The sequence below is a fragment of the Triplophysa dalaica genome, chromosome 13 (assembly GCF_015846415.1).
Source record: "Triplophysa dalaica isolate WHDGS20190420 chromosome 13, ASM1584641v1, whole genome shotgun sequence".
NCBI classification, from domain to species: Eukaryota; Metazoa; Chordata; class Actinopteri; order Cypriniformes; family Nemacheilidae; genus Triplophysa; species Triplophysa dalaica.
In genome coordinates, this window is record NC_079554.1 from 12,270,864 (window position 1) to 12,294,518 (window position 23,655).

Sequence of the window (23,655 nt, forward strand, 5' to 3'; positions counted from 1 at the left end):
TGTCATTTATTGTGTTCATTTTTTTATTTTACAGTGAATTGGTCAATATTCGTGTGCTCATTTCAATGCTTAGTGTGGGTAGCAGTGAAGGTTAAATATAATCAATGCAATAGATTATATACTGAAAGCTGAGCAGTCAGAAGGCATTATCAACAGTTTAACTCAACACACGTTTCTGAAGTCAAGGGTACGCTGTATATTATATGTGACTCCTGAAGGCCTCCAGAGAGAAGAGCTACATCACCTGATGCAAACGCTTCTGTGTTTTAATGCTGCTCAGTAAGGGCTTCTAAGTAAGAACATTAAGGAAAAGTAAGTTTATACGAAAAGAAAAAAGCAATTTCACGCATCATTCCTAGATCCAAAACACTACCTTATTAGAATTAACTTTATTACACACGAAGGCACAAAAACTTTGTTACCACGTTAAAGCACTTTAATTGTCATTTGGAAAATACGTTGTTTAACGTGCGGGATAATATTGTCAATAACATCAGGAAATACATTTTAAACCTAAACTGCACCTAAAAGCAATTTTTCCCCTATTTAATGTGTAATGCTTATTTTTCCAACGCAATATTACTTGAAGTGTGCTGTCTTAATCTGAATGATTTTTCAGTGGTGTATTTAATCCTTGTACTATACTGTCCTCTTGTGTTTTGAGATGAAACTGCAAGGCAAATGGCTGTGAAAATAAAATTGAACTATTGTGGATGTACGGGATTATTCAGAAAGCTCTACTACAAACACTATCTTAAAAGAGAATTTCTACAGTTACCAATCTGGATGGGTCAAACCATACGTATTAAACCTTTAATTATAATAATACATCTTTCATGTTTCTCAATGCAGCATTCATGATCTATAAGTAATATACACTTCGAATGAATCAATTGTCAAAACCATTTAATAATTTAAAAATTTTATAAAATACTACCAACACATAATTTGCATTGTCAAAAAACCTATTATGTCTTCATAATACATCACATCTGCGGTACTGTTTGAGATGTTTAATTTGAACTCTAAACAACACTCATTTTTCTAAAACAAATGTATTGTGTTTTATCACTCGTATATCACTCTGAAAAGGACTGATTCGTTGACTACCCAAAAATTATAAATCTGTCATCATTTGATCACCATCATGTCATTTTAAACTTCTTTGTTTATCAGAAAACAAATAAGATATTTTGAAGAAAGTTGGTATCCAAATGGATGGTACCCATCCCCTTCTATGGTATGGCAACAAAACCAATGCAAGCAAATGGCTGCCAGTTAACAACGTTCTTCTTTGGTGTTCTGTGGAAGAAAGAAAGTCATACATGTTTGAAATGATAAGAGAGAGAGAGTAAATTAATGACAGAATTGTCATTTTGGGTTTTTAATCAAAATCATATTATACATTTTCACCACTAGGTGGCAGGGATTAGTCACATGCAGAATAGAATAGGGCATTGTGAATTTGTTCTGTGTTACATATGTGACGGTTTCTGCTATTATAATAGACAGTAACTACTGTTATAGTTTGTGTTGTGGTGCATTTAATAATTCTTAAGATCAAGATACATCAACTGTTAAATTGTTGCACCTTCCAAACAAATACCTGTTATTTTGGCTTTCTTTGAGACACTTAAACCTGCTAGTCGAGTTTTATAACGATCTGTAATATTGTGTAACAAAATCATAACTGCCTGCTTATCATGATTTAGCCTACTCACTATCTCTAGTACCAAACACTAAACACGATAATTATTAATCAAATTAATTATTTTAACTTTAATTAAATTACGAATCATTTCACGCAATAATTCACTATGTATCTGTTTCTTAAATATAAACCAGTTAATTGTCCTCATTCTAACAGGTCCTACATTTTAATTTCTAAGAAAGTTTGTTGTGTGGTGTGAGAAAACCTGCGGCGTTTTGTCGCGTCACGTCGCCCTCTCGTAGGCACGATGTTAAGCTCGACATGTATTTCACATCAAAGGGAATCACACAAGTTTCAACAGTTCAGTGGTGGGAGGCTGCCTGACAGGATCCCTCCAATGCACCAAAGCAAACAAACACTCTCAATAGTATCTGGCTGCAGCCGGACCCTTCTCAACACTCTTGACCTCGGAAGTTGCATGTTTCCATCAACAGCTCTGTGGATAAAACGCGTCCGTTGTCTTTCTTTCCGATTGAGCTCGATATGTCTGGAAGTACGTTTCTTTGGGCTTTAGTTTTCTTAACTTCACTGGTTTGCTCAGCATGCTCACCAAAGACAGGGTTTGTCCATTCAGCTTCCTTAGATGGGGATGGGAGATACAACATTAAATGGGGATTTGACGAGTCAACGATAACGTTTGAAGCAGAAGTGGCAACGAAAGGATATATTGGGTTTGGCTTGTCACCAAACGGTGCGATGGCTTCGTCTGATATCGTAATAGGTGGCGTGCTGAACGGAAGTCCATATCTACTGGTGAGTCTGAACGCACCTTGAGTGTGGAATGCGATTCTCATCACAAGATCTATAACATCTATATTCTATAGTCAGTCTATAGTTAAAAATAATCCTTTTGCTTTATTATTATTTATTACTTTCGTTGAGTTTTCACAAATTAACTCATTTCAGTATTCTCAAGTGTTCTTTCTATTTCTAAGATTTGTGAAAATGTTGAAGACTTGTGACATTTTTGTCAATGAAACTCGTATGTTCATGGGGTTTATCTTACATTTCCAATTGCACTTACTTGGGACTCGAACCTATGACCAGTGACAACAAGGAAGATTAAATGAAGAAGAATGAACCATCGGTCAGCTTTTTATGTTTTCTGAAATGTTCTGGACGTCAATTTTTCTCAGTAAGTGACCTACATTCAAGAAGCTGACCTTGTCTGGATTTCTGTAAGACAATACTGGACTCGCACAGCTCTTAAGAATCTCAGATATTATTGCTGATGCCTTGTATTGAATCTAGGCGTGGTTGTACAGGAAATAGACACAGACACCAGCAGTCCATCCTTTTTGTACTGTGCAATCCCCATCTGACTTTAAATTGTGAGATGAATACTGTAATCATGGTTGTTTTAAATATTGTTACTGTAGACGAAGACTGTTCATTATATTGTTTAATGAAGGCTCTTTTATATGTATACATTACTGTGTTTTGTAAACAAGAGTGAGTCATAACCGCTTTTAATCCAAAACGTCTACATCATTGTGTTTGAATGTATTATTAAAAACACTTGACAATGAGGCTGACTAAACATTTTGATGTTATATTTAAGTGTTTGTGTCCTTGTTTTAGATATATTTTGTTCTCACAGTAAACTAGCATTACATCCCAGTTCTGAAGGCAATTTAGTGGTCATTACTAAATGAAACGGCTCATAAAATCGCTCAAATTGTGGGTTTCTTTGAATCTAATTTCATGCACATGTTGTGTGATGGTTTGCTTTAAGGGTTCGGGATAACATAATGTTATATCCCGACTAGTATAGTAGAACATACACTTTCAAACGCTTATTCAAAGCAGAACCATTGTGCTGCATATTAACAGATTTGGCCATCGCAATATCTCCAAATCGCTGATATCACCCAAAAATTACAATTCTGTCATCAATTACCTCTTGTCAATTCAAACCTGCATGACATTCTTCTGCAGAACACAAAAGAAGATATCTGGAAGAAAGTTGGTTACCGAACAGTGCTGGAACCCATTCACTTCCATTGTATGGACACAAACCAATGAAAGTGAATGGGTGCCGGTTAACAACATTCTTCAAAATATCTCCTTTTGTGTTCTGTGGAAGAAAGTCATACAGGTTTGAAATGACAAGAATGACAGAATTTTCTTTTTTTTCTGTGAACTATCACTTTAACATGTATGCAGTAAATACAGTATATTAACTTCCATTAGATTGAACCCATGCCAGTGTTGCTGGGGCTAACTTGGTTCTTCTTCCCTCAGGACTATTTCACAGACTCAAAAAGAAAGGTCCATAAAGACCCGGTCCAGAGCTACAAGCTGCTGTATGGAAGGGAAAATGATACACATACTGTCCTGGCTTTCAGCAGAAACATTCAGACATGTGATGACAATGACAAAGTTATTACGGTAAGGTTTTCGCTAAACTTCACCTGCATTTTTTGTTCTTGTGCCTAGGCATACAGTTTGCAAGTGAAAGTCTATGCATTTCTCCTAAACATTAACTTGTTAGTGCACACACAGCCTTCAGCTTTTGTGAAAATGTACTTTTAAGTGCTCCTCATGTTTTCGAATGTTTTGCATGTGTTATTTTATAAATATGTTTAATGTTATGTAATGTCAAGTAGCCTTATGTAAATGTAAGATTAATTGGAGTCAATAAACAATTGAAAAGAAATTTCATGAACAATTTCTGAACAATTTCCTAAAACTGCATAGAGCAAAATCAATCAAATAGCAGGATTTACTGGCTTTTCTGCCTCTGGCCTCTCAGTCATAAATGTAATTTAAACACATTTTCGTCCAGGGAATAAAACAATGGTGCAGTGTTTCATTAGGGGAAACATCATTCCCTAAACTGTTGTTTAATTACCTGTATAGGAGGTCTCTTGCACTTGAGTCTGTAATTGCCCACAATTTGTCACCGCCCAGGGCAGTACGGTGAGAGTGATCTGGGCGTTCCACACGGAGGACGTTGGAGCATCAGGGCCGGTCTACCATGGGATGAACAGGGGGAGAAAGAGCCTACGGTTACTCAACCCCGGAACCCGCTCCAGCATCCCATCAGGAACAGCTTTCTTTGACCTTCAAAATGAGAAGGTGAGGGAAGTGCATTTGCCAGACTGCTAGAGCCTTTGTTTTTCTGAGAGTGACAGGGAGCGGCTTAGCTTCAGGCAATAGTGTACCTACTGTTTTTTCTATTTTTACATCCTTGAAATCAAGGTTTTTGAACTGTTTTTGGTTATAAGTGGTTACATGTGAACCTTTTAAAAATACAAATGCCCTACTGATTGCCGATTTGAAATGAAAACAAAGTCCCCTTTCAGCCTGCGGAGTACAGCCAAACACCAGATTTTATAAGAGTGTATTTATTACAACAACAAAAACGGAATATTTGAGTAAGAAAAGAGCAGGAAATGAGATTAATAAAAGCTGTAAGTCCACGCTCTCTAGTCTTCTGCCCTTCCCAAAATGAAACACTGCTGTTTGCTGCATTTCAACTTTTGAATGTGACTGGCACATATCTTGATTATTTCATTTCAAAATATAAAAAGTCTAAAGACAGTTTCAAATTTTGTAGGTTCATGTGCCCGACAAGGAGACAACGTACTGGTGCCGAATATTCAAATTCCCAGAGATGAAGAGGAAACATCATGTAATCAGAGTGAGTAATTGTGACAAGCAGATTGGTAAAAATGTTGTTACACATTCACTAATAGTCTAAATTTAGTTCCACAATTACAATGCACTTAGTTCAGCCTGCAGGACAAAAAATGTAGGAAATATTGGAGACATTAAAAATTAAATGTTATTTCCACACATGATGATCACAAGCTGGATTTAAACTCACATATCCTGCATGAGTTCCATATAGCACAATGTGCTGCAGTAATATATTTAGTCATATAGCAGACGCTTTTATCCAAAGTCACTTACAAATGAGGTAAACAATGGAAGCAATTGGAACAACATAAGGACAACTAAAAGCAATAAAACTGGTCACTTATTGTCAGGATTTTAAAAAGGGAAGGACTCAGTACACAGGGAAACTCAGTTTATTGAATAAAGGGATATTTGGGCCAATAATTCTGCACCGCAACTGGAATTCAGGGAACAGGCGAAAAGACAGGAGCCTGGAAGTTTGCCTACACAGCCAGGCAGCCAGGTAGAGGTGAGGTCCAGACAGGGATGGTGAAGAGCAGGTCGCAGGGAAATGAACTGGAGCCTCCCTGGGAGAACTGTAGAGCCACAGACAAATGGTGAGGAGCTCTGGAAACTAGGAGCCTGATAGCAAAAGGGACCAGGGCACTGGGAATAAAGAAACAAGTCCGGAGGCTGGGGAGATGTGAATCTGGTGAGAAAAAAACTAAAATAATAATGAAATCCAATGAATACATATACAAGAAAAGTAAAGTACTACGAAATCTAGTGGCTAGGAAAATAAACCGTAGACCAATAGACTAGGCAAAAGTAAAAACTAAAGACTAGACTTGACTAGTGTTAACAAGAGCTTAAATCAGACCAAGGAGCTAGAAGCGTAGGCATGAAAGCACAAGACGATCCATGGCACACATTAAGATCACACAGACACCATCTCAGTGACTTATATGTCATATGTGCTTTTATAGAGGATTCATGAAGAAGCAGCATTAATTCATTGGGATGTACTGAGAGCAATTTAGGACCATAGTGGAATTTTGTCCGTTCCCTGTGCATTTTTATTAAAACTGTACCGTTTTTCTTTACAGTGATTTAGATATGTCAAAATATATCTCATTCATCCTTACATCAATAACATCAGGCACCGTAGGTGTATAACATCAGAACATAATTTTTAATGGATGATGAGAAAAGAATTAAGTGTATAAATAAAGTGCATGAATAAAGAAATTAATAAATCCAGACATACATGCGGAAATTTAGCGATAAAGGAAATAAACAAGTAAGTTTTACCTGCAGCCACTCCAACTAATATCTGCCCAGAACAGGGTTCAAACTGGCGATCAGTCTAACTTTGCACGAGAGTCTGATGCCCTACAGGTGTCCTATACACCATTACGTCTCATTCGTGTAGCTAGAGCACTCATGGCGAGTGAGAACATACTATTATTATATCTGTCGATTCATTCATTTAATGATTAATTGATTAGTTAATTGGTAAATGTATCAATTAACTTAACTTAAGTAGTTTTCAGGACATCAGTAAGTCCACTTTATGCAGAGGGGAAAGTGTGCCTCACTTTCAAGTAGTTTCTGATGCCATGTTGCTTTTTTGGTGCCGTTGCCATGGTGAATCGTAATATTGGAGCTCGTGGTGCAAGCGCTTAACTCTTGGTAAGCCTACCCAGAGTACATTGAACTAACTATTCAGCTGTTCTGAAACAAGATTTTATGTTAGAAGCCTTGCTTTCGCATTACGTCCTCACTGCTGTTTTTGTACCTCTTCACCTAGGTATAAAACATCACCTGTGTTTTCATCTTTCTGTATGTCTCTCTGCCTCTATTTTGTGTCTGAGCTGCTTATTATTGTCTTTTGTGGTCGGTATTTATAGATCAGACACGTTAATGGAATGATACTTCCTTTGCTGCAGATGAAAGAGCATTCTCAAAGCTTTTCAAGTTTTCTTAATTAGAGGCAGAATAGGTCATGCTAAAAGACTTTAATCATATGATAAAACACCACAATTCTGTTTCATCCTTTCAGACACATTTTTCATAGGGAATAATCTTTAATTTACAGATTGGTGTGATTGAAAAATTCAGCTGTAAAGAAGCACACATGCAGTCATCTGCATCATAAATTTATCACTGTGACTACAGCTGCACGTTTTAAGCGGATAACATTGACTCTGCTCATGAAGAAGCGAGAAGTTCACAGTATGAATGTGACCCATTTAGTTAAAGCGAAACTGTCAGCATATAGTGTAATGTGCTGAATACAAAGAAGCTACAGTGAGGGACTTTTAGTCAGTCTGTATATTACAGGCGATGAAACATACACACAGAGTAACGTTTTACCAATTTTTTATGTATTTAGAGAAGGCAGGCCTTAATTGTAGTCAAGCCACACCAGATGACCAATATATATATAAGAGGTAGATATGAAAATACATGTTTGTGATACATCACTAGAACAAAATTTTAGTGTATTTAATTAAAAGTAAATATAAAGTATGTCCTAATATTGGATGGATTTATTGACTATACTGAATAACCTTTCATCAACCCTTCATATGTTTATAAACATATTTTTTTATTATTAATTTTGACCCCTGATTCACCTCCCTCCCGTCCTCTTTACAGTAGCCTGGAATCTGAAAATTCACAGGCTGTGATGTCAGATGCCAGCAGCGGCATCCATAACCGCACTAGTGTCTGAATATTTCCTGACTATTCCATGGAGCAGATGTGTAACTGTCAAATAGGAACAGATTTTCCAGACACTGTGCTCTCACTCTCTGCTTCAGCCTGCATTGTCTCTGTCCAGATTCAGATCTTGCTGTCGTCTCACGTATTCCATTTAATTTATCATGGCTTATTTCATGCCAAAGATGGCTGTCTGGCAAATCTGTGAAATGTACGCAGTGTGGCCTTGATTAACTGAGTCCCAAAATACAGGGTACAGATTACACATGTATTGTAAGGTTTTGCAGATACAGGTAGTGTATTTGGAATGAGGAAATAGGCTATATTCTTACAGGCAAATATTTTAAAATAGGCTTTTGCTCGCTGTAATTGTGGTGATGAGTAAATCATTAGAATTATTGAGTAAATCATAAAGAATCATTAGAGTATGACACTTTTGAACCAGTTGGGAAATCAGAAGAATACCAGCTTCACAATAACAAAACACAGTCATATTAGTAGAAAAAGGGGTAAGAATTTATAACATTCCAATTCTTAAGATTAGTTATCTAAATTATCATAAAATAACATTAAACAATTATTCTACAGCATGTTAATTTCAACATTTCAACAAGTTAACGTTGTATCTGTTACATAGATTAAAAAAAGGGACAGTTCACCCCAAAATAAAAATGCTGTCATCATTTACTCACCCTTAAGTCATTTTGGTTAAAGGAACAGTTCAGCAAAAAATGAAAATTCTGTCTTCATGTACTCATGTTGTTCCAAATCTGTATAAAGGTATTTTTATGATGAACACAGAGAAATTGATTTGGAAAAATTGATTTTAACCAAACAGTTCTTGGCCACCATTGACGACCATAGTAGGAAAATATCTTTGTAAATTTCTTTGTTCTGAAGATATTTTGAAGAATGTAGGAAAGTAAACTTTTGATTGCCATTGTCATTTTGCTACTTTGGTAGTCATGTAGGCCTATATCTGGTTACAAGCATTCTTCCAAATATCTTTCTCAAACAAAAAAATGTATACAGATTTGGAACAACTCGAGGTTGAGTAAATGAAGACCAAATTAAGTTTTTGGAACGAACTGTTCCTTTAAAACATAGCTTTAATGCACTTGACATGAACTCAAATAATAATTCTATATGTAACATTATCAATAATAATTCTGTTTCTAATGTCAATGAACATTATTATTATTACTAGCAAAATTTGCAAACCATCGGTCCAACCATGCAGCTTCACAATAATCATCACCAGTATATTAACAGTGCCGTCATAAAGTATGGAGACAACGGTCTGAATCTGTTCTACTGCAGGTAGATTAATAAAACACTGCTATTGCTTAAAAACGGTTTTATTCTCCAATAGATTAACATTAGAACATTTCCATTAGCTTTTAGACTCCAAAATGGCTCATCATGGGTAAATAAGAAGAGGTGAAAGCGGAATGTTTTAATATTTATTCAGCCACTGTTTGGCCCTGGGTCCCACTGGTTTAGGCAGAGGCTCCTGGAAGAGCAGGACACAGTTCACTCTGTTGGAAATGTTTTTATTTAGAATTCCAGTTCCGACAGAAGAAGCCCACTGTGAGGAGAAAATAATTCTGAAATCCCCTACTTCCTATTCCAAAGATATCTCAGCTAGGTTTAGCACACGCAACAATACACACACACACACAAACACAGACACATAACTGCTGTTTCCACACACAGGATCAAAATAGAAAATTGAGACTAGTTGTTGTACAAGTTCTCTGGCTAATCCCTGCTTTATCAAAGCTTGGACAGGCGTGTATATAGGAATTGTTCCTGTTTTTTATTCTCTTAAATATTTTACATTAGTTTTCATATTTTTCTCATAATTTTCATTGCTAATGAATGTATCTACATAATTTCTTTAACCATCACTAGATATTTATATTCTTTGCTTATCTTTGTTCTGTTTCAGATAGAACCGTTGATTCAGAAGGGTCATGAGAATCTGGTCCATCACATTCTGCTTTACCAGTGTGGCAGCAATCTGAACAAGAGTGAGATCAACAGAGAACATGAATGCTATCATCCAAACATGCCAGACTCCTTCTTCACCTGCGAAACCATCCTGTTCGCTTGGGCTATCGGGGGAGAGGTGGTCCTTTTTTGTGTGTTTTATATTAATGCTAATAGAAGGATTTTCTCTCGCTTTGTCTGAGATTTCTTGGACTTCTTTTTAATGATGAGCAGGTTGCAATGCATTATGGGGTTGTTTAAGAATTTAAGTTCACAGTGATAAAGTCTGTTTATTTTTATTTTGGCATGTACACTGACTTAATTGTTTTCTCTTCCATATAATACCATGCAATCTTAAAAATAAAGGTACTTAAAATGTTCTATACATCAATGCCCCATTAGAAGAAGAATAGTTAACAAAGAACCATTCAGTCAAAGGGTCTTTAAAGAACTATCTCTTTCGTACCTTTTTACAATCTAAAGAAACTTTTTTGACCCCAAAGAACCATTTGTGAAACAGAAAGGTTCTTTGGAAGTTAAAGGTTATTTATGTAACCATTTAGATAATAAAGGTTCTTCTACGGCATCGAAGAACCTTTTGAAGCACCTTTATTTTTAAGAGTGTATATCAGTAAGTTAATTTTATATTAAAATAGTTGATTTCTAATTGAAGTATATTCAAAACTTTTTATTTTGTATCCATTCTAGGGCTTCACCTTTCCTCCACATGTTGGAATGTCTATAGGAACCTCAATAGATCCAGTATTTGTACTAATGGAAGTTCACTTTGATAATCCATCTTTACAAAAAGGTAGCAAACATTTAAGTACACACCCGACACTCAACAATAAACATACATTTAAAATGAACTCTAAAAAGATACGGTCTAAAACACGACTTTTACAGTATATGTAGAATATAGAACATGTCATAATCGTAAGACACTTTCTCACCCAATCATATCAAAGACAAGAATGAAACAGCTTTTCTGTAAGGCTTAAACCTCAAAATGTTCATAGTACTGATCTCGCCACAGGAAAAGTGGACAGCTCAGGTCTGCGCCTGTACTATAGCCCCAAAATGAGGCGTTATGATGCTGGGGTCATCGAGACGGGTGTGTGGGTCAGTCTCTATCACATGCTCCCTCCTGGCATGCAGGATTATATTACAGAAGGACACTGCACACAGGAGTGTCTACAGGAGGTAGGAATAACCTCCATTTAATTTTAATCTCTGTAGATAAAGTCTGTCTGACTGTCATTCGCTGTCTTTAAGTCATTAAACAGTGAGATGCCCAGTGGAGTTCATGTGTTTGCAGTGCTGCTTCATGCTCACCTGGCAGGCCGGGCTATCAGACAACGTCATTTCCGTGAGCAGGTCGAGCTCCCGCCGCTGGCCTCAGATGACCAGTTTGATTTCAACTTCCAAGAGTTCCAGCCCCTCAGCCAGGAGAGACTAATTTTACCTGTAAGCCAAAGTTTATTTTAGTATTAAAGCTTATTTTGGATAATTGTTATGCATTTGGCAGAGGCTTTTATCCAAAGCGACTTACATTGGACTGTATTATACATCTGTTTCTAACTATGTGCCATCCTCTGGGATCGAACCCATCAGCTCTAACCACTCAGCCACAGGAAAGTAGAAATAATGTATTTTGACATAATTTAGGCCAGGGGTTTTCAATCTGGGGTCTGGGGACCCCCAGGGGGCATCCAGAAGGTGGCAAGGGCTCACCCAAAAAAATGATAAAGTCCACAGTGTTTATATGCTTTTTTTGCTATTGAAAATCTCCAAAATTGTTTATATTTGAATCTTTCTATTGAGTTCACTATAGTTACTTTTTTTATGGACTCAAAGTGAAATATTTGCAGACTATTTAGGTTTAGAAACAATGTGTTGTCTATATGTAATATCCTATTTACTATTTATCTAACAAATTTTAAACGTTTCTTCAAAGAAAAATTATAGATTGATATATATTTTAGAAAATGGGTCCCTCACAAAAGGTTAATCATATTTGGGGGTCCTTGGCCTCATAAAGTTTGTTAACCCATGATTTAAGCTTCTTATAGTGATAGTTCACCCCAAAATGAAAATTCTGTCATAACTTACTCATCCTCTTGTCATTTCAAACCTGTATGACTTTCTTTCTCCTGCAAAACACCAAAAAAAAATGTTTTACTGGACTCTATTTAATTGCATTCCCTTTGTATCCATACAAAATAAGTGAATGGGGTCCAGTGCTGTTCGGTTACCTAATTAGCTCAAAATATCTTCTTTTATGTTTTGCGGAAGAAAGAAAGTCATAAAGGTTTCATATGACAAGAGGGTGAGTAAGTTATGACAGAATTTACATTTTGGGGTGAACTATCACTTTAATATCATGTCATTTAAAACCTGTACAGTACAAGTTTCATTCGTACATTGAACACAAATGCTGACACTGCTGTAGAGAATGAAAGCAAATTGTGATTATTGTGATAAGGCTAGTGTGCACATTCAGTTTTTCAGACTTTTTTGACTGATGGAAGAAAATCATGAGTTTAGAACAGCATCAGATAGAGTAAATGTAATGGTTGTTTTCAGGCAGACTGCACTTTTATGCCTGGTTGTATGATTTTTATTTGCAACAAATTAAATATTCATATCTCTTGTATTACCTACTGTATTATGTGTATTCAACTTGGGTAATAAATTCAATAAAGAGTGCCCTTTCAGATAGCCTTTGAATATCTGTAGGACTGGTTTCTGTTTAAAAGGATTGGCCCATGTATGGACTAACTTGTTATATTAGCTTGTGCTTAAATGGCTTTGTTATCTCTTCTTCATGGCTAACACACAACAGTGTTCACATGAATCAGTGTAACAGATATTTCGGGACATTTCTCGACATTTCTGACCTAACTTTTTTTTCTGTCATCAGGGTGATTCTCTAATCACAGAATGTAGATATAGCACCAAGAGCAGAATGAACATGACTTGGGTAAGATTAAAATCATAAATCCTCTAGATTTGTGTTACATAGTTGGGGATAGATTCTACCAATGTTTAAAAACACTGATGTAGATGTTGTAATACAAACATAAAGCTTCATTAGTCTTCTGAAGACTAGTTATGTATATTGCATTTCTGTCGAAAGAGCCCCCAAAAATTACACAATATATTTTATTTGTATTCCTGGTCAAGTGCTTTCGAAACATTTGTGACTCTGTGCGAAATCCAGACAAACATCTCATCATCTAAATGTGATATCAGGAGCGTCAAAGTTTAATATCAATTTAACATGGCCTTACCATTATCAAGGCTATTTGCATAGAATGTACTTTACATTATATTGCATGGTTTTAAGTAGACAACAGTTAATCACAAAAATGACTTTGGCTGGGTTTTTATAGGCAGGGTCACATTTATCAAAACTGGGAAACTGGTGAAATGCAAAAAGAAGATAATAATCAGAATGAGGATCTGTCTGTTGATGGTGTCAGGTTGAAATTAAAGACACCCATTCTTGACTAATGGAAACATCTGTCTAGACTCATGTGCATTAACTTTTACCCTTAATGGAATATTGACCATCTGGTGTTTTGTAAGTTGCTTACAGTCTTCAAACTTTTTGTGGTGACACACGTGTGAAATATTACCAGTTTGAAGCCACCAATTCAAATATACTAGAAACGGGAGGCCAAGAGGGCGTCCAGGAACAATGTACCAGGCCATGTGACATGAACATTTTGTTCCAGACACCATGAATTTTAACAGAATCACAAATGACACTAGGTTATCACTTGTGTTACAGGTGTGGTTTTAGGAATTTTTTTAAGAAAAACAACAGCAAAAACTTGATTAATTCAGTATTACATTAAACAAAGACATAAAACATTATACTTTGAATCTAGCCAAATTCAGAATCTCATCAAGAGCATGTGTGTCCTGACCTAAACTCTTGTGTACTTTTGGCCAAACAGTATTTTTTCTGACAGCTGCTGGTCTGTGATGAATTTAGCAACTGACGTCTATCTGTACACAGGCAGCCAGTGAAGTACTTTAGACAGGCTGAGCTAAGACACAGAGCTGCTTTTTCTCTGTACACAGTCCATAATCCATAAAAAACCTAAATCGCTAGCGTTTGGATTCATTTTAAAGAGATCAAGATTTATATGCAGCTCATTGCTTGTCAGTTTAGTTTAGTCAAATATGAAGCATAATTTGTCACAGACTTTTAGCTGAAATGAAATTCATTTTGGTGTTGTATTTCAAGGTCTTCACCCTAGAATTTTCTTCACAGGGAGGTCTCAGCGCTCGGGATGAGATGTGTTTGTCATACCTGCTTTACTACCCCAGGGTCAACCTAGCCAGGTGCGAGAGTTTACCAGAAATTACCGGTCAGCTCAAATTCATAGGGGTCACAGAGATTCAGGAACCTGTTACGTAAGTCAAAACAACCTACTTATAACTCAACAAAGAGACAGTTAGTCATAGATATATATAACTAGATGCCTCATTCAAGTGCTCCAGGCACGTAGACGTGTGCGCCATCTTGGAACAGTCCACTGACGTCACTCAAAGTTTGCTAGTGTGCCACAACACTGCGCAGCCATGGCTGTGAAAACCACAAAGATTTCCGAAATAATGGGATGCCAATTTGTTGTTGTCGTGTGTTGAGCAAACATGATGTAAGAGTTCCACAACAATAAATGTGTTTTCATATTCATACACAGTCAGCTTGCTCTTGGTTGGTAACGGAATGGTTTGGCAGTGTTGCCAGATATGTGAAACTCATTTATCACAAGCCTAATGTCCCTAGTCTAAATGACAGAACATTCATAAATAAATCATTTTAAAGTGATAGTTCACCCAAAAATGAAAATTCTGTCATCATTCACTCAACCTCATTTCATTTCATACCTGTATAAATGACTTAGTTCTGATGAACAGAGAAAAAAGGTATTTGGAAGAATGTTCGCAATTTTCAATTCTGTGACATCATTGACTGCCATAGTAGGAACAATTAAATGATAGTCAAAGGTGCCTCAGAACTGTTTGTAAAATGACAAAAATTTTAATTGATAGTGTGCATCATGTTTAAATTCAAATTAAATTTAAACTCCAAACTCTTAGCTATCTGCTTATTATTTACTTAAAAGGATAAACTGACTTTTATTACAAAGAGATTTTTGTTTGTGGGACAAAAAATTACTGGAAGGAGGAAACCAAAGGAACAGGGAAGAAAGAAGACAGATTTATACATATACTGCAACATCAAACTTAATAAAGCTGGCTCTTCGATTTAAAAAAATAAATATGTCACACTGCAACAACAAACTGCATCAGCCACTGGAATATTGTGTTTGTTGGGGCTCATAAAATGGAAAACAACTTTAAGAGTGTTTAAAACAGGAGAAACCAAAGAAATGTCTGACGTCATCACCACAGGCCTGCCAAACAATGAAGTGATCAAATCATGGTAAATTGCTCAAGAGCTTTACAAGAAGATATGGCATCTTGCTCCCATCATTCCAGAAAGTACAATTTGTTTGTCTGATCCGCTGAAACATCTGGTATGGACATTGTAAAATTTGTTTGTCTCCTTTTAAAGTGGCTCAAGAGACACATAAAGATATTCTTAAACCACAAGCCTGTCCTGTGAATAGAGAGATTGTATCAAATCCAGTCTGTTCTTAATGCAAGAAAAAAATCCATAACTTTCTTTAAAGGGATAGTTCAGCCAAAAACTCCATCCGAGATGTAGGTGACATTTTCTTGAGTGGAACCATGAAGAAGATTGTTTGGTAAATACGCAGCCCTCTCTGCTTCATATAATGGGAGTATATGGGGTCCACCTGTCTAAGAGTTCCTAAAGCACATAATTCCAAAGAGTGGCTCTTTGGCGACATGTTGACGTTTCGTGAAGCGAATCGTTTGATATTTTCATAAAACTGAACGTCATTTTTTTATAATATTCGCCATAATGTGCAGCCTTTGCACATAATCGCAATCTTCTTCTAGTAGTATTTGGTATCGCAGATGGCATACCAGCTTCTGGTACGTTTAGCGCCACCTGCAGAATGGAAATGTTGAGGCTGTACAGTATGGCTAATATTTTAAAAAATGTATGAAAATATTGAGCGAGTCACTTCACGAAACGTCAACATGTCACCAGGAACTGCTCTTTGGAATAATGTGCTTTAGGAACTCGTAGAATGGTGGACCCCTTATACTCCCATTATATAAGGCAGAGAGGGCTGCGGATTTACCAAACAATCTTCTTTATGGTTCTAGTCAAGAAAAAATGTCACCTACATCTCGGATGGCATGAGGGTGAGTAAATAAACGGCAAATTTGAGTTTTTGGCTGAACTATCCCTTTAACATTATTTTTTGTTACAAGCACCTAGACATGCAGTTCGTGGGCATTATGGGTTATGTTATATAATCTGCTTAGTAGCATGTTATGTTGCATCTAAAGCAGTCAACTAAAGACACGTCTATCTTTAATAATTATAGCTCTGGCTAAAATGTTATCTTTCTGTGATCCTATAAATCTGAAAACACACAGTAATGAGGTTTAAGACTGCACAGCTGTAGCTGTTTAGCCACATGTGTATGACTCCCGCAGAAGTATGACAGTCATCTCCGTAGTATTACCGTGTTGCTTGTGTTTTGTATAGATTTCACTGTTGTGTGTGTGGAGGGAGAGTGAACAGAAACAGTGCTTTGTTTATACGTCCACACACGCTTGTTTGTGATTTTGCGTGTGAGTGGGCGAAAGTTTGTTTTGGATGGAGGTGGGGTTTGCGTACAGCTAAAATGCGGAACATCTGAGGAGCCCCGTGTGTTGGGTGTGTTTGTTCAACCCCCTATAGCTCCAAGCTGTATTGTGCACAGATGCTGGAATTAGGGGGATTTTTAGGGGATAGTTCTGGCAACCTCAACAGATTTGTTTCAAAGCTCTCTCCCTCAAGCGCCCTCTATCTTTCTGTCTCTGTCCTTCTCTCTCCTACACGGCTCACTGAGGGGAATGTTGTGCCTGTAGGACTGTCTTTGATCAAGGTGCAAATTCGTGATGCGCAAACTATCGTGCATAATTTGGGGACTGTGGTAAAAATGGACATCATTTATAGGTTTAAGATAAATGTCCTGATATTTTCATTTCACAGATGGAGATCTTATCTTAGCAGCACAGCAAAAGAGATCAATTTACTCAATTATTCCCTTTTAATTCATGCATTCGAGTCACAATTCAGACATTTGGAATACTTAAGATTTACTTTAGAAAATGTTACAGATTTATAAATGTATAATTTTTAAAGAAGTTTCTCTAAAATGATAATTTCCCTGTGTCATTATAACCAGTATGACTTTCTTTCTTCTGCAGAACACAAAAGAGGATATTCTGAAGAATGTTGTTAAAAAAAACATTGACTCCCATTGACTTCCATTGTACTATTGAGACATTTCTAAAAAATATCTTTATTGTTTGTTCCACAGAAAAAAAAGTCATTTGCAGGTTTTTTATGACATTAGGATGAATAAATAATGCTGAATTTTTTTTATCTTTGGGTGACCTATTAATTTAAGGACACATCTACATCAAACCCAACCTATTTTTTTCTTTGCAGAACGTGGCCCTTTGTGATTAAAAGTCCTAAGAAATTCAGCAATTTGTCCTTCACGGAGGCAATGGATAAATACAGGTGGACAAGGAAGAGAGGAAAAGAGTTTAATGAAGTTGTTCGGAAACTCCCCATGAATGTCCGCTGCTCTAAGATTGGCCAGGATGAGTGGTCGGTAAGTAAACGTTCTGCATATTTTTACCTTTATTCTTTAAATAATTTGAGGTAATAACGCAAATATTTATGATAATTTTTTCTGTCACAGATTCAAGGAGTGATCGTCTCTCCACCCGAGCTGAAGTCAGACCAGAATTCTGAGGATGTTCTGCCCTGTAGAAATGTCTCAGAGTCCCAGCTTGAAAGTTTCCTAACCGTGTTCCTCACTGCATGTCTTCTGCTCATACTACAGATGCACTTACACCTCTAATATCTGCTGTCATCTCAGTTCTCTAAATCTTTACACTACACAAAGTCCCACCGGCCCAATGTTTGGCATCAGAAAACCACACAGTAAGACTGGTTTACATATTGGAGACACTAATGTGTAACTGCACTGTGATTCATTCCTATTTAGCCTCAGTCAAGTTTTTACTAACCCTCTGGATGTATTCATGCATCTCATAAAAAAATCACTTGATTCATGCATGCACGGCATCTTCAAAGAGGGTCTCTCTCTTTAAATCATCATAATCTCACTACGCGTCTGAAATAGATGATAATAATGTTCACCACAATTTCTGACCGGTTGTGATTGCAAAGCGGTTTAGCACAACGTTAAAGACCCTAAACTATACAAAACATTCAGTACAGTCTTACACATGAAATTGCTTTTAGCGAAGAGTTCTGTTCCTCTCATCATAAGCTACAAAAAATGTGTTTCATAAATGAATTCTGGCATTATATTCAAAACCATAAACGTTTTATATGATGTCTGTGTCTCTTAAGCAATAAATGTTTATTTCTTTTAAATATTTAAATACTTTTTTAATGAAAAAACAAAATGTATTGTTGGAAAAGAGATCTTTTATTATTATATTTCTTTTTTCACATTTGGTGTCTGCATTTCTCTTTTATAAATGTTTTTTCATAGACAAGCTATCTGTTCATGCTGTATTTTATAAGAAAACATATTTGCGTTACAATTTTTTTTGAAGCATCAGTTCCAGTTGATATAAAACAAGGTCAAAATTGTTCACATAAAAAATCGTCCCCATTGGCTTTCCATAGTAGGATTAACACTTACTATGGAAGGTTAATGGAAACCATTTTGGGGTGACCTTGATGTTAAATAGAATATTTTTGAGGGCTACACCTGGAGCTGTCAAGTTATCAGATACAGTATTCACTACACAGTTACCATGGCAAAACCGTGATAAGGAGATTACCGTGATATTGAATGTTCTAGTGAAGAAACAACACTACCAGTCAAATTCATCTTTAATTTAGTTTATTTTTTGAATCAAACTAAAATAGTGTAAAAAAGAGTTTGTAACCATTGTGGCTCTTAAAGGCAGGGTGACCCTGTCTAGAAATTTTTTTTGTCATGTTGGTTGGAAATCTCTTTATATCCTGATAGCAATCAATGATATCGTCCGTGAATATCATAATTTGTACATTTTCAGCCAGTGTATTTTGCATACTATTGAGCACCCTGTTCACACAGACATAATAAGTCATCAGCGCTCTCACCTCCCTCTGTCAATGTAGGGAGAATGACAGACAATCAGCAAAAGTCTAACTTTCCTGCGGATCAGACAATAAGTAAATCTACAAAAGGAAAGTCAGTATTTGAAAAAGCAATGATGAAAAGACGCCTGGATCATGAGGGAAAACTGGAATTAACATCAATTCAGCCTTTACATGATGGAGACAGCTCCGGCAGGCAAAGGGTCTGAGAGATGAGACAATTCTGTTTTTTATAAACACCTACACATGCTTATATCTAAAATAGCCTACATATTATTTTATAAATTGTGAAAAAGATGGTTATCAAATTTGGAGATGCATGGTAGTTTTATCCACTGTTACCACCAGGGCCCTGTATGCTGTAAGTCCACTGTTACTGCTTGGAAGTCCCTGGTACAGCACGGAACATCTCTTGTTAAGGCCGCAGGGTATACACACTAGCACACACAAGCACAGCAAAATGTGCCAACATGTGTTAGAGAATGCCACAGAGAAGTTTCCTTCTCTCAAGCTCATTCCTGATTCTGAGACATGGCCCAAGATGTTCTTTGAAGATCTACTAGGAGGCCGGTAAGATTTGTTTTTAGTTATGTCTTCTAGGGGTAGCTTGGCATCAATGAAGTGCCAGCTGTGATTCAGGACAGTGTTGGAAAAAAATGGGAAACTACCAACCCAGAAGAGAGAAGCATCACAAAAGGGAAAGAGAGAAAGTGTAACGTCATAGAGAGTCAACAATAGTCTTTTTTATCTTGGTGTGATTCTTTAGGCTTTGTCTTATGGTAAATCCATATTGAAAACAACAAAAAGGCATCATGATTCAGATGTAGAGTCAGCTACAGGAGGTTGTAAAAAATAGATAAAGCATGGACAATATCCTTTGGTTTGGAGCCACTCTTAAAACCTCTCTAAAGTTGAGGCTGTTAATCGTGTTACTGACATTTTCCGAGCAGGAAAACAGATTTTAAACAGAAACATTGTAACTTATGGTTTAACCACATCACAGAAACCACAACTGGTTAGCTCAAACAATGATTGGTCTCCAAAATGTTTAAATAACGAAAAAAAGGGACAGAAAGACTTTATTAAACGTTATTTTGTGGTTGAATTATTTGTGTATGATGCTTTGAATTTGTTTTCAAGTCTGAGGTTTAGATTCTTGTATCAGAACATCGCAGACACCCGAGAATGTGGCAGGGTAATGAGAAAGCTGACACATCCTGTAGTGCCAAGACAACTTCCTGTTGATTTCGCTTTACTTTTGATCTAGTCAGGAGCTCCTCTATATTCTGCTGTCATCTATATTTTAAAGAAAGTATGTTTTAAGTTTGACATTAAATATTAATATTTTTAAAAGTACATTATGCTTTTACACTATTCAGACAGATGCGGTGTGCTAGGTATAGGTTCAAAATGTTACTGATCTTCTGAGGGTGTATTTCCCAATACAGCCAGCAGAGGGCAGTGTTAGTCAGGAATGAAAATCACTTTCTGTGTAAGATCACAATGTTCTGTATATATTTTGATTTAAAAGTTTCTTTGAGAAAGTAGTTTTATGATATGGTCTTATGATACTACTTACTTAAGTAGTACCATGTTTTTGATATAACCTCGGTTGACAAATGCTGGATATTTTTTTCAGTGCAATGTGAATAAAATAAGTGATTTAAATAGTTTACTCAAAAGTCATATTTGTAGCTTGCTAGTAAAACAGGCACACTCTTAAGTTAGCTTTTTACTATCTATATCATTTCAAGTTGGATTAAGCACTTTGCAAATGTACACTTGTAAATGACAAATCCCGTCAATTCCTCTTAATACATTCTCCCATCCCTCTACTACTGTATATTCGCTAATTCACCATGATACCGGAAGCCTCAAAATACGGCTAAAAATATTTGGTACGTCACTTTTAGTTCATCTGCGTTACTGTGTGACAAAGAATGAATGGAATTTGTCCTTGAGATCCTAAGACTCCTTGTTTAAACAAAACAGTTGCCTCATCTGATCAACATTCTTGGAAGCTTATACAGGATTAAATTTACATACTTATATGATTTTGTTATCTGCAGCTCTGAGCCAAAGCATCTAAACTGCTGTGTTGCTGATGTAAAACCCACTGTGTGTCTCCTAATCTCTTTTTCTTTATTAAGAGTTTAAGGGCAGAATACAGAGTGTAACCGGAGTACTGTGCTGTAGTCTGGGACCACAATGACCTAAATTTCCCTCTATAGCCCAAACCAACCATTCTCTGTTTTCCAGTAAAGGGAACAAGAGTTCAGATTGATGGGAACTGGAAAAACAATGACGGTTAAAACCATTCAGATTTTTTTTTCTGATCTGCAATGATAAAACCTGTTTCAAGCAATTTCATGTCCATAAGAAAATGTAATGCAGATAAACTTGAATACAGACTTTGGTACTATGGCCTCTAAGCTCACTTTGAGACTTTTTTTGAGATTTGAGAGAATCTTTGAAAGTGACTTTCATTTCATTACTGTTTAGGAGAAATAATATTAAACAGTCTCTAAGGCGCCATTGCTTATTTAACCAAAACCGAATCTGAGACCATCATTAGTAACTGATTCTATCTTTGTTTTTCCCACTACGTACATTAAAGTCGAGCTCGCTCTATTTGATTCACTCATTTTGATTCAACCTGTCAGATTCTCACTTAAAGATTTGGGGACAAAGTCTTAATGTTCAGCCAGGCACATTTTTAGACAGGCTGGCAGGCGCACGGGAAATACATTTCTGCATTTATCCTTATACAGAAGGAAAGGAAGTAACTTGAATCCAAAAAGCTACAAGTCTTGTTAGAAACGTATAGATTCCTTCACTGCCCAATAAAACGACTCCAGCTAATACATGTAGACCAGGGGATCCACAACGCATTCTCTGAAATTCATCAAAACCTCAGCGGAATGCAAACTTTACCTTGGAACGTGGAATGTTTTCCATAATGTAGCAGCTCCGTGTATTTTCACTCGTGAAAGAGCAAATTTGAGCACCTGTAAAAAATATAAAAGAGAGGCCTCAAAGTTCTGGTACAGATGAAGGGAGAGAGATTTTTGAGTTAGAATCGGCTTTAGGTGTAAGATCAACAGTTTAGGTATAGGTGTGTTTTTTGAGTGTTTTTTTAAGTTGTCAGCCGGTGCATTTTTCACAACACTTTCATGTCACCCAGAATATTTTGTTTTATGAATTTATGAACATACAATATATCAAACCAAAGAACAGAGCCTTTATAGCATCATCATCTGTTTTTTTTATTTCTGCTCAAAGGTGTAGGTTTAAAAAAATAAAACATCTAAACTAAAAACAGAGAAAACTGTGTTTTTATTAAAGACTATAGATAGATAGAGTGTTTGTTTTTGGAGTTGTAAATGTTGTAGACTTTTATTTGATAAGAAACAGCACCCCCTACTGTATGACAGTGAAAACATGGAAGTTTCGACTAGTTTAGGCTCAGGATCAGTTCCAGGGCAGCATTAGGATTGTCAGGATTCCTCTCATGTCTATGAGGAATGTGAAAATTTTGAGTTGCCAATGTCTGTGACGCACACGACTGTGGGCAGACTTTTCCTTTCACCTGTCTTGACTGTCCTGTCCTGACAGAGCTCTCTCCAGAAAAAAAACATGGTCAGATGGCACCATCTCATTATATCTTCCTTTGACATTTGTCTTAGATTAGGCCATCTAAACGACTATGGCATTTTCTCTTCAACTGTCTGGACGGGGCCACATCGTGCCACGAGCAAGCACGGCAAATTGCGTCAGAGCAAACAGAAAAATTGAGAGAAATGAGTGATGTAAATTGCGTCCTTTATGCCAAGCGAGTGACATCACCTTTGCCAGTGTAAACCATTACGAGCGTTGTAACCATGTCAACAGACACTGTTTGTTGTTGAAACTGCATGGCGGATTATAAAAATACAGAGTGGTGCTGAGCAGCCTGCTTTCCACTTTTAAATAATATCAACTTCGGATTACCAGAGCTAAAACCAAACTAAACCGAGTTCATTGCCTTCGGGCACCATTAACAAATATAATTTCCTGTTCTCCATCAAGGCAGGATCCGCCTCTGTCTGGGGCTTACGCTACCTAACATTAGGCCAAACATAATCATGAATGTTCTGTTATCCTTCATGTTACATCACAGTACGGGCTGCGGCTGAGGCTTCAGTTTCCGTGGTCGGTTTCTCCTGGAAGCATAACATGTAAAAGGAAACAGTCGGGCCCTGTTAAAGCGTTTGACAACTTTTGTTTTTTAATGTTGATGTACTACACATGACAGATCAAATCAAAG

The 23,655-nt window shown here is 36.6% G+C and overlaps 1 protein-coding gene across 1 annotated transcript; it reads left to right on the forward strand.

Moving 5' to 3' along the window:
* Nucleotides 1-1,945: 1,945 nt before the first annotated feature.
* On the forward strand, nt 1,946-18,757 carry moxd1 (monooxygenase, DBH-like 1). Its single transcript, XM_056764644.1, has 12 exons — nt 1,946-2,464; nt 3,956-4,102; nt 4,625-4,792; nt 5,274-5,357; nt 10,011-10,190; nt 10,760-10,862; nt 11,088-11,254; nt 11,327-11,518; nt 12,975-13,034; nt 14,337-14,479; nt 17,670-17,838; nt 17,929-18,757. Exons 1-12 carry the CDS (start codon nt 2,195-2,197, stop codon nt 18,088-18,090), a joined length of 1,845 nt encoding a protein of 614 aa, XP_056620622.1. The 5' UTR covers nt 1,946-2,194; the 3' UTR covers nt 18,091-18,757.
* The last annotated feature ends 4,898 nt before the right edge of the window (nt 18,758-23,655 follow it).